This window comes from Electrophorus electricus, chromosome 6 (assembly GCF_041902795.1).
Source record: "Electrophorus electricus isolate QZ-2024a chromosome 6, ASM4190279v1, whole genome shotgun sequence".
Taxonomy (NCBI): Eukaryota; Metazoa; Chordata; class Actinopteri; order Gymnotiformes; family Gymnotidae; genus Electrophorus; species Electrophorus electricus.
Window position 1 is genome coordinate 8,541,109 of NC_137502.1, and position 17,985 is coordinate 8,559,093.

The following is a 17,985-nucleotide window of genomic DNA, read 5'->3' on the forward strand; positions in this document are numbered from 1 at the left end:
CCAGTTTTCACTTTGTTTAAATAAAATTAATAAAAATAACAAGGTTCTGTTTAGGAAACTATCTTTACTGGACTTGGTCTTCTCTGTCTTTATTACAAACACAAAAACACATAAAGATTCTAAGAAACGTTTTAAGTCGTGTCCACTTGGAATTGGATTGAATCAGATCCACCAATTCCACTTTGGACTGCAGCATGCCAAACTCAAGCATTTCCATTTTTTGAGTTCTGGTTTAAACACGGTACACCTTTAAGCAGTAAGATGTGGATGACGCCATATGAGACTTTAAGAGCATACAGCGAAGCCTGGAGATGCACTTGTTCTGACCTCAGTGCGACAACACAATCCTCGTGACTCAGCCTTTAGCTCCAGGTGAACTGACAAACAAAGCCAGCACTTCACAGCTACTTCCCCCACCAACACTAATAAATAATCATGTGCCTTCTTGGAGAGGACTGAGAAATGCAGTGGACTTTAAGAATACGCACTGCCTTTTTTGTGTGAGTATGGCCTTTTTATACAACTCAGTTTATCAGATAGAAAACTGATTTAATGTTAAGACATTAACTTCATTAATGACTGTATCCAAAAGTAAAAAGGGGAATAAAACACTAATGACTAATAAATTTGAAATTTAAAGAAATTATAATACATTGATATAATACATTAGCTTCTCGGTGCACAAATGCAGAGTATATTCAAAGCTGCAGATCTATCAGGTGTATTAAAATTAAGCAATTAAATATGATTGAATGTTGTATCCTTTCTCCAGAAACAAGATGTCTTAGGGCTACACTCACAGGGAACAACTTCTTGCAGCTTCCTGCCATCCAAATCCCATAACATCTTTGATCAGTGAAAGGAACCAAAGGTATTTACATATCTCTACACTTTTGTGATAACCACACACCGAACATACTGTTTGATCCAACTTCTTATGTAAGCTGAAACTGCTAAATATTATTTAAAGTCAAAGAATGACATTCAGACTACATTCCTCACAGTACGAACCAATACACTTTCACATCAGCTCAAACAAGTTATATTAATATTGTAAAATCATCTGTGTTAACACTGTGAAATGCATCATTAATATTTTACAATTCCCAAAATCCGCTTTTAAAAAACACGTTTATCCGGTTAAAGATTAATACGTTTTTATAAAGGATACATCAAAACTGAAATTATACATATTTTATACTATGACATGTCCTAAAAACTGCAGAGCTTTATTTACATATAATCGGTTTCCTGATTGGTGGTGGGTTTTAAATCTGTTTTACTTTGCCTAATGTTGTGCATGAATGTGTCAAATTATAAAAGCAATGTGAGAACGCAGAGTTGGGTAATATGAATTAGGCAGAAGAGGTAGTCTGTTTGTATTAAGCCTGATGTATACCTCTGCATGTACACGGTTACCACAACAGCAAACAGCAACAGCAAAAGCAAACTGTTTGAACCTTACTCCCATTCTCATGTGAAACTAAATAATGAAATGCAGACACATTGCTTTTATCTACGTGATCAGTAAGAGGTAACTCCGTTACTATGTCATGGATCTTTTCTAAATATGATCAATGTGAAATTAAGAAACACTGTTCCATTTGAACACTAATCTTCCAGTGCATTCTCTGTTTCATTCAAATCATCAATGCAATACCAAGGCAGTCAAAATTCTCTTATCGATAATGCCTCTAAGATACCTGTGAAACAGGATTAAAATATGCAGAAATATTTCAACTTTGAGCATCATATAAATGGGGAATTCTCTTAAGGTCTGGAAAATTCAGGGCATTAACAATTATAGTTGTTAGAGAACATAAGGTTTAATCTGTGCAGGAGACAATCAATGGCAATATACAGTCTGCAAGTGTACTGTTCCTCCATGAACTTTTTTCTTTATTCTTTAATTCAAGCCACATTTAGTTTAGGATTGTCTCTCTTTAACACCAATGTCTGCCTTTCTCTCAGTATCACTGTCCCTCTCCTGCTCTCAGTCCCACTCCTCCTCATCTCGGTCCGGATTGTCTTCCCTCTGTGGTTCCTGGAACTGTATATTAGCCAGCATGTCCCTCATGGCCACCATCAGTCGATTCACTTCCTGGTTCAGCTCCCGCCCAGCACGTGCCACTTCTAGGCCATCCTCGGGCCTTTGTCCACCCTAAGAGCAAAACAACAACAACAACAACAACAACAGAGAATAGTTTATGAATCCGCTAATACTTGGGTCAACACTAAATGGGCCACACACACACACACACACACACACACACACACACACACACACACACACACACACACACACACACACACACACACACACACACACACACACACACACACACACACACACACACAGCAGCAGCAGCAATAGTCAATTTCATTTTCTATGAAAACACAGCGTACATAATACTGAATACCTTTTCTTCAGCAATGAATGTGTGAAAAGCTTCTAAAAAGTGACACTTTAAGTGAGGGGACAAAGATGCGCAGTGGTGTACTTATGATAAAAAGTTAAATGTTATGTATATAAAAAGCCACCAAATTAATGCTGTGACCCTAACCTGTACAAAAAATGAGAAGAAAGATCGAACCAGAGATGGAGCCATGATCATATCTGAATTATGAGGACTCTACTCAGCAGACCTGTAGTCATGACAGTGTTTGAAATGTTTGCTCATCTCAAGCTGAGCCTATTCTCTAAATTTAGATTCAGGGGGGAAAAAGAAAAAAAAAAAAAAAAAAAAAAAAAAAAAACCTTAAGTAAATGTTATTTTACAGTAGACATGCTTGCCAGGTAAGACTGCAAAATGTTATTTTTCAAGATTCAGCATGAAACTCTGTTTACCACTTGATTTAAGTCATAAGATACATTAGAATTAATTAAGAATAATCACAGAGCTGTAATAAACAAAACACACTTACCACTATATGACTAACTACACATCACAAGTATCTGTGAACTACCTTTAATGAGCAGCAAACCCATACAGACATGCTGCAACATTTCTTATAATCCTAAAAACTCAGTGTAATCCTAATCCTTATTTTTTCAGTAAAAATAAGAGAGTGTTCAGTTTATAAATACAACTGTGCAAACTGATATTGAAGAAAACCTGAGCTCCAGTGTGGTGGACTGCTGTGAGATTGCCCAAAGTGTTCTTATTTGGTAGGAGACATAAAGCATTTAATTGTAAGCACCCAGTTATTTAATTTCTTAAGCAACTTGAACACAAAACCAAACAACAACAACAATCACCACCACAACCCCATAACTTTAGGTGGTATGGTAATAATGACGCTTGTGTGAAGAACGTAGCAGCACTCACCTGCAGGTTGAAGCTTGGCAGTATGGAGCGGAATAACAAAGACAAGGTGCTCTCATTTGAGGCTCTCGCATTCTGCCTGAAGGATATTTGCAGCAAAAAAAATCCTTAACATTAAACATGGTTTGGTGTTGCCACAATAAAGTAAAGAAAGAATTGGATATGGAAGATGGAAATGAAACAAATAAAAATGTTAAGCAAAGGGGTTACACTCCTGTTATCTACTTAAGGAAGACCAATCCATCCTTCAAAGGCCTTATTTGGCTTATTAATAACCATCGCTTCTTCCTGGCTTTGTCCATCGTCAGTACTGTCCAGAGCTCCCATTTAATCCACACTACCTGTCCGACACTGCTGGGGAACTGGGGAAACTTAATTTCTACTGCCTCCCTAAAGCTGCTGCTGTAACTGCCAGTAAAAGTTGGCATACTATGTCGACGCGTCCATGTTCATCGGGGCTCGAGACAATTCCGCAACAGAACCGTCCATTTCTCTTCATTTTTCTTAACCAAAACGTGGCAACAAGCAGTGATTTTTATACCTTTCATCATTCAAACCCCACCCAACTTCAACCTCCCTCTACTGCATCATCATCACAGAACTCAGGCCTATATCCATTACATCTTTTGAATACTTGGCTCTAAAATTCTAGTCCTGTAACTACAGTGCTACTCTATCATCCACCAAAACCTGTGTCATTCCTTTCTGAATTATCTGAACTTCTCACACTCGTGTGTTCGAGTTCACCCTGCTTGTTGCTAGTTGGTGACTTTAATATGCATATAAATGATCTTGACTTTAACCTCACAAATGATTTTCCTCACACTACTGGACTGTTTCTAGCTGATACAACATGTAGATTTTGCCATTTATGACAAAGGTCATTCATGACCTAGTCTGCTGTTCTTCCTTAGCCGGTTTGAATCTCTGTCCTGTACCATTTCCACTCTCTGATCACAGGCTTATTCTGTTCACAGCTCCCCTGGCTATTCCTCATCAGTCTAATCAAAGATGCATTTTCTTCTTCTCATTCTGTTGATTCTCTTATTCTTAACTATTCTATTTCTACTGCCTTGCCAGTTGATTCTGCTCCCTCTTTCCTGAGGATCATGCTAATCTGCTTAATGCTGCTTTCTCAGAGTCCTTTAATTCACTGGCCCCTTTAAAATCTAAAAAGGTACCTTATTTCTTCCTCCCCTTAGTATACTAACGAACTACGCCCCATGAAGCAGACTGGTCGTCGGTTAGAAATACTCCGACGGTTAATGAAGCTTATAAGCAGCACCTGTTTACAGAGATACTTTACAAACTGCTAGAATCTACCCATTTGTCCTGCCTCATTATGTGATGATAAAAACTCCCACCATCATTTCTTAACAGTCATCAAGCTATTTAAACCCCTTGACAGCACTGTAGATGCTTCTCCTGTTCCCTGTGATTCATTCTTACATTTGTTTTTGAATCTATAATTGCAAAAATAGTTCACCAGTTCTCTGGAGCCCTCTGCTGCTAGTAATTCTTTCTTCTTCTCTTAGTGGGAACTAAGAACTAGTTCCCTTCTTCTCTCTCTGCTTTTCATACTGTTGATTTGTCTTTCATTGCTGATGTTCTAATGAAGTCTAAAACCATCCTGCTCACTTGATCCTCTCCCTAAATCTTATAACTAAAGCCAGATTCCTTGATCTGGTTCCTCATCTCACTTATTAATCAATCACTGCTTATTGGACAGGTTCCCTCTAACTACAAAATTGCTGCGGTCACACCTTTGTCCAAAAATCTGGTCTGGACCCTTCAGCTCTGGATAACTTCTGGCCGATCTCTAATATTCCTTTCTTGGCTAAAGTTCTCGAACAAACTATTGTCATTTGGCTTCATAACTGTTTGGAAACCCACAATCTTTCTGAGCCATTCTGGTCACAGAAACTGCCTCAATAAAGATAATTAAATGATCTCCCCATGTTTGTGGATTCTGCTGCTCTCTGTATTCTGCTGCTGCTAGATCCAAGTGCAGACTTATGACACCATAAGCCATTCCATCCTTCTATCTAAGCTGTGTGAGCTGCGCATTGATGGCTCCGCTCTTTAATGGTTCACATTGTGTCTAACTGTTACCCACTCTGGCAATACTTCTTCCACTTTTCTTGTTACTCAAGGGGTTCCTCAAGTGTCAGTTCTTGGGCCCCTCCTATTCATTGTTTACATGCTTCCTTTAGGACATATCTTGTATCACTTTAACCTTGATTTCCCCTGCTATGCGGATGACATGCAGATTTATTTCAGTACTAAATCCGTTAAACATTAGTTAGAAACCTGTTAATCAGAAATCAGGAAATGGATGAAGTGCAATTTCCTCATGCTAAATAGGGATAAAAATGAACTCATGCTAAGCGGTTCTAAATACATTTCCAAAAATGCTGGTTCTCTTTCTCTCTCTTTTAAGGTTGTATCTCCTTCCCTCTTGGTTCAAAATCTGGGTGTCCTCCTCGATTCCATGCTTTCATTCAGTGTCCACATCAACTCTCTAGTTAAAACATCTTTTTTCAATCTGCGCAACATTGCTAAAATTAGGTCATCCCTTTCTCTCAGTCTGCTGCCGAAACTCTCATTCACACCTTCATCTCTAGCCATTTGTACTAATGCAACTCTCTTCTATTCGGCATTAGCTCATCCTCCATTCACAGACTTCAGATTGTACTGCTGCCCGCCTTCTCACCCAGACTCACTCTCACCATCATATTAAACCCATTCTCCAACATCTTCACTGACTTCCTCTAAAATACCGTATTCAACTCAAAATACTCCTACTCCCCTACAGAGCTCTTAAATAACGTCTCTTCTTCATACCTGTCTGATCTTCTCCTACTCGCACCCTCAGATCTTCCTCAGCCGGGCTGCTTACTGTTCCTTTCTCCAGCCTACACGGCTATGGTGACTGTAATTTTTCCATATGTGCTCCTCGACTCTGGAACTCTCTTCCACCTCTATTCTCTCTCTCTCTAATCTAACCTTAAAAAATATCTTTGCCCCTTGTCTATATTTCTCAAACCTAAACTCTTTCATCAGCTCTTGTCCATGTCCTGTGTTATCTGTAATTGTTCTGCATACTGTACATGTTTTATTTGTTTGTTAATGTATTTTCTTTTGTACTGGCTATTAAGTGTCTTTGGGTCCTTGAAAAGCGCTATATAAATACAATGTATTATTATGAGAGACAACACTAGCCCTACCTTTCTGGCCTGTTGTAGGAGACTACAGAATCCAGAGGAGGGAGGGGGTCATAACTCATTACTGGGTGGGTGGTCACATCCTGGGGGATATGAAGCAAAATCACATGTTATTTTTGAAAGCACTGGGTACAAGAAGGGTAAAATAAATGGAACTACTGGACTATGCAATTGTTTTGTAGAGGATCTAAAACACATAGCTAGGATGTAGTGACAAATACCAATGTATGGTAATATGATGACATGCTTTTTGTTCATATAGTTTCTGGCTAATGTAGGACAGGCTGAGGGAGCCTGGTCGAATGGGAGTTTGGTTGCTGGTCTAGGACATGCAGTCTCTCACCAGAGGCAGTGTGGATGTGGCCTCTTTTATTTCAGACAGGAGCACATGTCTGTGGATGTTCCTGGGAGCACTCTGGTACCGCTGCTTCCTCCTGACCAAGAGAGAGCACACGTGCATCAGTGCACATCCACATTCCACAGGCATGCTACAGTCTGAACAGTGGGAAGAATCGCTGGGGTGGGGGGTGTTCCTAATGGCCTGTTCACTCTTTGTGAAACTTTATGTACCTCATTTAAGCATGCGCTCTTCCATGAGACACTAAGGTTAATGTATAGCATTCTAACAAATTAATCTGCTGGGTAAAAACCAGTCTCACCAGCTGAGGTCACATAAAGCCTGTTTACAGAGTAAATCCCACCATCTTACACATTTCCAAAAAACAAACCAAAAAAAAAACAAAAACAAAACCCACATCTGTAAAATGCTTAGAGAAATAATTTCTATAGCTACATTTTGAAATGTGCACACAATAAAATGTATATAAGGTTTAAACGCCAAACATTGTCAGCAGCAGGGAGATGGACCATAGCACAGGATCTGAAAAGAGGCATGAAATCTGTAACCTACACTTAAGGTTCACACAAACTATTCAAATGGGGGGGGGGGGGGGGGGGGGGGGCTCTACAATGACCCACAGTTTCACGTGAGCAAGTTGGATGGGCTTCAGAGGAGATCAGGCAGGGTCAGCGGCAGGTTCAGGGCTGCAGGCAGAGCCGATGACTGTAGCAGATGGCTCCAAAAACTACATAACCCATTTTCCCTTTTATAGCTTTACAGATGTACAGAGTTCAATAGGAGAGTCATCATTGTTAGTATGTCATATGCAACTAACACACACGCATTCCTAGTCTGATATATTTAAAACATGGTAAGCATGTTACATATGTACCACAAATCTGACTCTCATCTCTTAAGAGTTAAAGCATATAGCACCTGACCCCACTGTAATGGATCAGGTGGTTTCTTAAGATTACTGTTCTCTGCTAAAACAATTTGCGCAGATCAAACTGTAAGGCCTAGAGACAAGAAACTCAATCAATAGTCCTTCCTGCTACCCAGGCAAGTGAGATGAGCCCGACTGATCTGAAGGAGGTGCTACAGTATAACATTATACGGTTTGTGCTGTATCTTCTGAACGACAGATTGCAGACAAAAAAATAAATAAATCTTTATAAATCCTTGGCTTAGGCTGAATTGCACTAGTCCCCACCCATCAGTTTCCACCTTGATATCCAAAACATGTTGACATTTACAAACAATGTGTCATATGTCAATCTGTTAATTTAAACAGTGCTTTATTTAAACTTTACTTAAACAGATGTCATTCCTGAACAGCTTCACCAACTGTCATGAATTTTCATGAAAATACTAAAACGCCTCTTGATTTTTAGGTACCTGACCAAACTTCAATACGGGTGTCAATACGGGTTACTATACTTTGCACATAATGGTTTCTCAATCGAGGTGAAATTTTGCATGCTGCTTCTATTGGCAAGCTGGTTGGAGGACTCCTAAGGATTATCCGATAACCAAAAACAATCATCATCATAAACAAATAAACCTGATAATCAAAAAAAAAAAAAAAAATCCAAATCAAAACCCTTCTCCAGGAGTCATTTTACAGGCTTAACCTTGGGCAGCTTCACTAAGCTTTAATTGCCTTAACATTGGGCAGCCTCATTAAGCTTTAATTGCCTTAACATTGGGCAGCTTCACTAAGCTTTAATTGCCTTAACATTGGGCAGCTTCACTAAGCTTTAATTGCCTTAACATTGGGCAGCCTCATTAAACTTTAGTGGCCTGTATAAGGACTTTCTACAAGCCTACAACTTTTAGAACTATTACAAATGGCACCGATACAATACCTTGTATCAGGATGGGGTCAGTGGGTTGTATACAGTGGTTTGCAGCAATGCACCACAGGTCAAGTAATAACCATTGAGTTTAGATTGAGCACAATTTATTCACAGCTGTAGAGTTTACCTGTAGAGGATTCTACAAATTAAATGTTTAAAACTATAAATGTGCAAATGCAAATATTCATGAAATCATATTTGCATTGCCATCATATCTCCGATAACCCATTTTCGGGGAACAGGTTTACTGCCTTCTAGTAAAAGCATTTAAATGAGACAAAATAACATGCTTAAAAAACAATGTTGCTGCCAATTTGGCGGGGAAGTACAGGGTCAGAGAAAGGAGAAAAAGCAGCAGAAAGCTGACAGAAATGGGGCCGCAGAGAAGAACAACTGAACGAGTAAAGCACTGTCCCCTAAATTAATGAAGTTCATTACTATATGGCTTTACTAGATTCAAACTGAATGAAAATCTGCCATTAGCCTTCTAAGCTTTAAGGTGGACGTGAAAATGTTAATAAGAAGCCATCTCTGTCCAAAGATTTTGAGCAGAGAGAGTGTGATCCAGAGAGAGAGAGAGAGAGAGAGAGAGTGAAATAGAGAGAAAGTGAGTGTGTGTGCAGTACAGCTGAGAACCAAGTAGATGACGACCAATGCAACAAACATATGGCAATGGAAGTGAAAAAAATAATAAAATGTTTTTGTCTTGTAAACAAAGTTTTCTATTTATCACTACCATATCCATGTATATTTCTATAGCTGATTTCCATAAGATAAGCATGGATCTCTCGAAGACGGTTCATTTGAGGGACATGTAACTGGCTTCAACTCACGCATCCCAGACAGACTGACAAATTAAAAATTAGAAGTGACTACAAAACAGTTTTCTGTTTTGCTGATTGCTTGCAACACACTTTTTATGCTTGTCCTGGGACTTTTACCTGATTGTCTCAAAATAGGTCTTAAAATAATCAGCCATGTCTGAAAGTAACAATTTACCTAAAAAGTGTTGACTTTTTAGCACACTATGGCTGCAGTACCTTAATCAAATGGTGCATGTGGGGGTGTTTTAGATGTAGCGGGTTATCACATCAAAGGGTGTTGTCTGATGGTGACAAAATCCTTCATATATTTACATCAACACATTCTGAAGATATCTGTCATATTTGGTATGAATATGCCTCGTAAATATGAATTATGGCGCTTCAGCTCTTTTGCAGTTTTGCAACATATTTAGAGCGCTAACTTTGGATCAGAGTGACACAATGTCACTCCCAGGGACTTACTGAATAAATGGGATGGATTGCATTTTACATTTTGAGAATTTAAATTCAGAAAACCTACTTTTGCAAATAAGTCAAACAATTTTTTAACCAATCTTCACATGTGGTATCAAAATATTCCCAAGAGTCAGAAACTCAATATTTATCAAAAACATGGTGACATTTGTGCAGCCTTACCAAGGTGCGCTTCTTCATTCAAAACAGCTGTAATTCAGCAATTCCTCAAGTAATTCTGATGAAATTTGACAAAAGTACTCAATAATGGACTTTGATGTAGAGTGTTTAATACTTGTTCTGGCAGTCCTCCACTATGGGATCCTTTGCGTCCACCCTCCTGAGCACCTCCTGCACGTTGCCCTCCATCCAGAGCATCACCCCCGCTTCTTTCCACACGCTGTGACAACGGCCCACATACAGGCCCTCCAGCTCGGAGAGTGCAGGGGGCAGCCTGGGGAAGATGGAGAAGTGTAGTGCACATTTAGCACTTAAAACTACAACACTGCAATTAACTTCATATAATAATTTAATCTAAATGTGAACACATGTCTCAGAAACTAAGGCAAGCATGCATAGGGGATGAAAAATAATAAGTAATAATTAAATACCCCAAGCGGCATCTGGGGCCGAAGAATGCGTGGGAAGACACCGCAGCATCAGGCTGCACTGTGCACAGGTCCAACAAAGGCATCAACACTGAAACAAACAAGTGCACAATATCTTGTAGATAATGGCATCAGACTGACTTGTGCGCGCACACACGCAGACACAAAGGATGTCTAACAAATGCATTATTCATGTGTTACAGTACCTATTATTATGTAGCTGTTATGTACAATACTTTGAAAATGCTCAAGTGACACTTTTGACATGATGAATGTTTTCACTGTATACAACCAATAATGCTTCTTGCTAATAGCAGGTTTGTTTACAGATCTTTTATTACACATACAAAATAGTGTTCAGATCTAATTCTGCAAATCTGCTTTATGGCACCATCTGTAAAAATATGAACTGAATTTAATAATGCAAAAAGGTAAGCTGAATTCAAAATTATTATTAAAACATTTAAAGTAAAAACCTGAATGAGACAAAACATTTTTAATGGAATAGCATTAAAGAATAGCCTTAAATAAGCAGACTGTGCATGATTGTGGATGTTAATGGAAGGTGTAAAAAAGGCCAAAATCCTAGCTAGCTTAGAAAGACTTAATAAGGAAAATCCTGAAAGATCCTGGACTTGTCCAAAAAAAGATCCCCCACCCCATGGATGCACACATGTGTATGCAAGAAAAGCACGCCACTAAATATCTGTAAATTAGGAACATGAATGAGAACACTGAATTACAAGTGGTCCCAGCCATGTTGCTAATCAATGCTAACAAGAGACACATCATAGCCAGGCAACTGGCTAAAAATCTAGGAGAGACACACACACACACACACACACACACACACACACAGTGTGTCAATGTGTAACCATGAGTCAACATACTGTGTGGCAATGTGTGCATTGGTGTCACCACAAGGGAGTATACAGTGTAGCAGCATGTGTATGTGTGTGGGTTTCTCACCTCCAGGGAACATAATAAGAGCATCCTGGAGCAACCGGTCTGATCTGAGTTTGACGTGCTGACTCTCCTCTGGTGTAGTCTCCTCCTGCTGACTCAGGTGGTAGCAAGCCAGAGCCACTGAGTAGGCAAAGTTAGGCAGCTGCGACAGGTTCCGATGAGCCTAAACCAGCAAAGCGCCACACCCAGCATTCAGAGCTAATCACCATGTGATTCTGGGCTTGCAATAAGCTATTCTCTTTTTCAAACATATGCAGTGTTACATAATACACGAAAAACATTGACTACATTAAATAATACACATAACGTTACACAGATTATGCTAAACAAGGGAGCTCCCTTTTCTCCCTTAACTTTAAGAAAATGGCCTGCATGCATGGCTTGTATCTTCATCAAAACCTCACTGAGAAAGTGGCTATTAACAATTTAAGAATAAGTTCATGTAAAATAAATACATTCCAGCCACTTCTACAAACAAACATTCATATATTTTGCATATTATTTCTAGCTAATCTAAGCCTTTCTATGAGACTTTAACTCCCTTTAAATAAAGAAAAACCACATAGTAAATACATTTTAGATAATACAAAACAGTTATAAATAAGATTTGGTCGGAATCTGACAGTTCAAATATTCTATTTAATTTTAGCAATCACTATTTTTGGATTTTCAAACTAGTACATTTCAATACATACATAATGTGATTTTTGGAAGACTTGAATTGTTCAGTATGCAATTTTGAAGAAAAAAAAAGTCATTTTTTCTGGACACCATATTAAATAAACAAAAAAGCAATCAGAATCCTTTTTTAAAAAGACAGCGTTCTAAGTATATAGACATTGAGACTGGAGAGGAATAGTCACCTCCCACTCCTCATAGAGTCGGATGAGGAAAGCGTACTCCCGACAGCGCAGGCACAGGAAATCAATCAGCAGAAGCATACACAGAGGATCATTATCTGGGTCCAAACTAAATACACACACACACACACACACACACACACACACACACACACACACACACACGTTGAGTGTCTTACACTGCTGACAATACAGACATTTTTGTTCAGGCCAACTCTTATAGTAACAACAAGCACAGAAAGCACATAAAATAATCTACCTCAGAATGAGCTTGCAGTACTCCAGAGCAGTGCGAGGACAACCTCTTTTCTCCAGGAACATCATGTGCTTGTACACGGCCAGATAAAATGCCCTGTAGAGGACAAAGGATAGAGAGGAAAAATAAACCCATTTCTCCTACAATTATACGAGAACAAGGCTGGGGTGGTCAAAGCTGTATGTAGAGCAAGTTTCACAAGATTTGAGAATGTTGTGAACAGCCTGTTTTAGCTGGACCCATTTTGAAATAAAGGAAGTGAAGCAGAAGGACATCACAGAAAGGGCAAAGTTCACAAAACAAGTCAACATATCAAATTTAAACATAGAAACACAGTTCAATTCAATAACGTATATTAAAAGCATAAAATGTGTAATAAAAACATCTGCACAAATCTGGAAGATGGTACACGGAAATCTAAGAGCTGATTACGGGCAAAAAAAAAAAAAAACTAAACTAAAAACAACTAAAGACCTAATAATAAAATGCAATTAGCTGTATTATAGGGAAGTATTATATGTATTTTGTTTAGAATTTGATACATATGTTAAAACAGTTATATCTGGCACTTTAACTAAACCTTGATACTTAGAAAAAATGCAAAATTGTAATTAAAGTGTACATGACTGGACAAACAAAGAAGAAAAAAATACCCATAAAAAAAAGAATGATACGTAAATTGAATTATTTTGTGTGGAATTGTATATTGTGGACATTCCTGAGCTAAAAACAACATCCAAAATAACATATATTTAAAAATCAAAAAGCATGAGGGGAATGTTAGAGCATGCTTGCTGAAGAGCAGAATGAGTGTGGTCAATTTCCACGCTTGACGTGGCACAGCACTGACCTGTTCTCTGGTCTGCAGTAGTCCAGTCTGCTCGTGCCTGATGTCAGGCTGAACACAGGGTGGAATGCACACTCAAAGCTGTACAAAGCCCTCTCTTAAACATACACACACACATACATGCATGGTAAGACAAAGCAGGAAAAACAAAATTAAGAAGCAAATTAAAGGAAAAATCATCACTCAAAACAATAATAACGAGACAATGATTAAAGAATAACTGTGTGAACCACTGAGAGCTTTCAGAATCAAGAAACAAAATAACAAGATGACTTTTTAATTTGTTAATAGGTTCTACTAGTTTCCTGCAGCCTTTACCAGTAAAATCTTTATTAAGGACCCTGGAAAGAATTAACTTGTACGGTGTTTTCATGCTGAAAGACAGTGGTGCTGTTTGATTATGGGTCAGAAGGGGTGGATATTGCTATCCTCCTAGTTACGCTGCCCCTGACGTTGCATGAGCTGCTGCTCAAAAAGATGCGGGGTTTGCTTTTCCTACAGGGATACTCTCTCTGTTGGGAGCTGGGCGTCGGGGGCTGAGTCTGAAGTTTTAAAGCTAATAGTAATCAAATGTAGCTAAACCAAGCCACAGTTCTTGTATCAGGGGACGTAAAAGGAGTTCACTTAATGACTAAATAAAAAGAGTCATGAAAAGGTCACTTTTTAAAAAAGCTTTTCCCCTGAATTTTCTCTTTGTTTTAAACATATCCAATTCCCACCCATCAGGTAATTCTCCTGTTACATAACGGCTACCAAACTGCGAGGGTAAGGGCGGTCACATGCTTCCTCTGAGACACATGCAGCTACACACCACATCTTTTCCAAAAACTGAATACATGACTAAATGTTAAAACAAGAAAGCAATAACTAAAATTACTCCCTTTCAAAAGGTTGCCTCAGGTTGCCTACCAATGAGGTCCCTGGCAGTCTCCTGGTCCTCCTGGATGCGGCAGACATCGGAGAGTTGTAAGAGTGAGTCGATGTGGTAGGGATTAAGCTGCAGTAGGACCTGTTCAGGGATTCTCTCTTAGTTCTCAGTAAAAATCCAGCTGTTTATATAATGTCACGGACATAAAAACTGGCATCGGGGAAGATGCAATCTATTTACCACAATGTTATTAGGATCCATGGACTCCACAGCATCAAAAAACTTGAACTGGACCTGCTGATAATCACGACTATGCTCAAATGCAAAGAACTGGAGACCATTTGCAGACTCCAGCAGATTCATAGTGATACCTAAGGGAGAAAGCAACAACAACAACAAAAAACAACAAAAAAGGGAAGACATATGAGGTATATTATTTCATTTTCCAGCTCAAATATCTTCAACATAGACATTTTATCATTTCTCAAATGTCACCAAATAATTTGATGATTTAGACAGGAATTATAAGACGGCAGCATTTGACCCAGCAGGCCAAAAAAAAAAAAATCACTAAGGCTGACAGATCATTACATGAAATAAACTTTAAGATGATGTCAGTACTAAGTGTATTCTGGCTTTGTACTCTACTGTAGGCTCTCTATTAAAAAAAGAATGATAACTAAATTTATAGGAACTGGGGTCTTCACCACAGGGTGGAATCAATGAAGTCAGAGACACAAGTACCACACAAAACCTCTGGGACACTTCACTTCCCTGATAATGTGACAGCACTTTTAACAACACATCAGGTCCATCTCAAAGCCAGCATTGAACCAAGCACTATAGTGGGGGTAAAGACTTGTACAATACAAGCCTCTGTGAGTGATCTCATTACCAGAGGCTAAAAAGAAGAATATTTGTGAACACTGCCCCAGTATTAAACGCATCCAAGAAAGTGACTTTACTTTATGCATGGTTTTTTAACATTAAAACAGGAAATGGCAAAAAAGGATTTTATAAACTGTTTATAGATAAGCCACTGAATAAAACACTGTAAACTGGCCTTAGTGTTTTAGGTATCATGCATAAATGACATTGCACAAGAATTCGCTTGACCTCTGCCAACACTTATGAAACTAGTACATTTGGTAAAGTGTTAAAAAGCATATCAGGTGTTACCTGGTCGACTAAAGCGAGGCCAAGTGTCTTTGGGCGTAGTCATCCAGGTGCTGCGATGAAACTGTCTCTGTCTCTGCCTGGGCCTGGATGGAACACAGGCACAGAGACACACAAACACACACACATTTGTTAAAAGTATGCACAACAAGTCATTAATGTCTCTCATAATCATCATCAGGACAACAAATTGCATAATCAAGACTTTATATATAGCTTCTTAACTGCATAAATTGGAAAAAAAGAATTCACTATAATTAAAATTATATGAAAAAAATAAACACACAGCATACTGATCATTTTACAGATGAACTTTAAGTATATGTCCTAAGTATAAATCTGTTTTGATTTTATTCCTCCTCCTATGTGCACACACGCGCGCATGCACGCACGCACGCACACACACACGCACAAGGAGGTAGCCAGAAATACAGACGACATCACAATACAGAGAGACAATCCGATAGCATGTTACACAGAAAACTGAGAAATTAAACCAACCTTTGGTCACCCAATACAGCCCGAGCTCCAAAATATCTCTTCAGTTCAGTCTCGGGATTCAGATTCCTAAATGACAAAATGGGAGAAAACATTAAACACACAAAGGACAACACATTTCCCCCCTTCACGCCTTTAACAGTAAAATCCCTAATAAGCAAGTCTGATGAAGCGCTTACCTGTGTTCCACATAAAGCACAGGCCTATGGCCTGGAGCCCCACTCTCCTCACTCTGGTGTGACAGGCCATTGGTCTTTTCTATGGTCTCCAATAATGAATCTATGTCATCTCCTGCGCCTGACTCCTCCTTTGAACACATTCGTTGAAAACACTAAACCCCAGGCTGAAATGTGAATAACCTGGAAAGGACACACTATTCAATTAACATTGTACCTGTGCATCCCCAGCAGGTGTTTTTTTTCTCTTCTTCTTCTTCTTCTTCTTGTTTGCCTTCCCACTACAGTCAGACTATGCAAGATACGTTACGTTTTCACTGGGCTTCATCACACCTTCATTAATCATTACAAGTTTAATGGAAGCCAGCTAGGTTAGAACATCCCACGTTTAAAAGTCTGGTACGTAACGTAGCTAAACCTAACGTGTCTTTCCAGCGAATGTCGTAAAATAAAATTGCGCACCCCGATCCCCGTACATATTTGATTAGGGGAAACAAAATTCACATGCGAACTTTATTTTAATGTTAACGTAAGTTCAACCTTTCCGGCCTGCGTTTCGAGCGGACACGGCTGTTTCTGTAGTCCATCACTGACACGACTCTCTTCCAGCTTTCTTGTTGTCACAGCAGCCTCCTCATCTGTCGGAGTTTTGTCTGTATCGTTGTCAGCTTCGCCTATCTGTAATATATCACACGTTAAAAGTAGTCAGACACGTAACTAGTTAGATAACAAGAGTTAGATTCCATATCAGCTCAAGTGTAGAACTAACCAGTTCATAAATATTGCTTATATTCTTCTGTGTTTTACTCTTATTCGCTTTCCGACTGCTCTGTGTGACCGGCGGTGAAACCTCGCCGTCCTTCTCTTCCTCTTCTAGATCCACATTCTTTCCATGTTCACAATTAAGTCTCAGATCTCCTATATCAATGTCCTCCTGTCCCCTCTGCTTTCCTTTCAGTCTCCGCAGCGCACGGCTCGACATCTTATGGAAAAGGTCGTCGGTTCTGGTTCGTTGCGACCCTGGGCCAAAGCGCTAAACCACCATAACAAGTCACGAATTAAGGAGCCCAACAACAGAGCATTTGATTGGATGTTTAAAAGGAACTTCTTTCACTTTTCACAGGAAGTGACGTCAGTAAACGGCTACCTGTTGGGGACAAAGATAGGTTTTTGCAGGTTCGCGAAATTCTTCGGAGTTTTGGCCACTAGACAGCACTGTTGATATATTTCGGGAATCATTCAACAAAACCAAACGTATACAAAACCAAAACCAAATATATACCAAATTAAGATTTTTAGAGTCCAGTTAAAATTAGTAAATGATGCACCGCACATAAACATTTCTGACAAGATATGTAAGATAGATGTCCTATGTGAGAATTAAACGTGCCAGTTTAGACAGTGTCCTAACAATCCAGTTTTGTTCTTCTCTGCTAAGCAATGTGAACCTTTTAGGTCTTAGCAGTTATTGACCCCAGCCTATGTTTTTCTCAAATCACTTTACAAACTAAATAATGCTAACTTTTTATTCTTCATATGGACATGCTGTAGCCTTCACTAATATGAATAGTGGAGAGTATTGCTTAATAGCGGATATGGAGAGCTGTAGCTAACAAACATTTTTCAGAATACGCTAATATTATAAAATGTATATTTTAATATTTAAAAATATTTTTTAACATTTTGCTATATATGACTTGAAAA

General features: G+C 38.9%; 1 protein-coding gene across 3 annotated transcripts; it reads right to left on the minus strand.

The window, feature by feature from the left end:
• Positions 1 to 626: 626 nt before the first annotated feature.
• On the minus strand, positions 627 to 17,380 carry tcf25 (TCF25 ribosome quality control complex subunit). 3 transcript variants are annotated; one of them, XM_081715283.1, is made up of 18 exons: positions 17,051 to 17,380; positions 16,822 to 16,959; positions 16,499 to 16,573; positions 16,285 to 16,409; positions 16,109 to 16,174; positions 15,611 to 15,693; positions 14,672 to 14,802; positions 14,473 to 14,572; positions 13,567 to 13,660; positions 12,720 to 12,812; positions 12,464 to 12,569; positions 11,604 to 11,763; positions 10,638 to 10,725; positions 10,322 to 10,480; positions 6,894 to 6,984; positions 6,554 to 6,633; positions 3,330 to 3,405; positions 627 to 2,161 (listed from the first exon to the last, which is right to left on the minus strand). In XM_081715283.1, exons 1-18 carry the CDS (start codon positions 17,261 to 17,263, stop codon positions 1,994 to 1,996), a joined length of 2,046 nt encoding a protein of 681 aa, XP_081571409.1. In that variant the 5' UTR covers positions 17,264 to 17,380; the 3' UTR covers positions 627 to 1,993. The 3 variants fall into 3 exon arrangements, with proteins under 3 accessions (XP_081571409.1, XP_026855304.2, XP_081571410.1); XM_026999503.3 differs by having other exon boundaries at positions 16,285 to 16,412; positions 17,051 to 17,379; XM_081715284.1 differs by lacking the exon at positions 3,330 to 3,405 and having other exon boundaries at positions 1,990 to 2,161; positions 16,285 to 16,412.
• Between the last annotated feature and the right edge of the window lie 605 nt (positions 17,381 to 17,985).

Coding starts and splice junctions, on each gene's coding strand:
- tcf25 (XM_026999503.3), bottom strand. CDS start 17,263: ATGTCGAGCCGTGCGCTGCGGAGACTGAAAGGAAAGCAGAGGGGACAG. Junction 15,694..16,108: donor GCTGTATTGGGTGACCAAAG/GTTGGTTTAATT, acceptor TGTTCCATCCAG/GCCCAGGCAGAGACAGAGAC. Junction 2,162..3,329: donor TGCCAAGCTTCAACCTGCAG/GTGAGTGCTGCT, acceptor TTTTGCTCTTAG/GGTGGACAAAGGCCCGAGGA.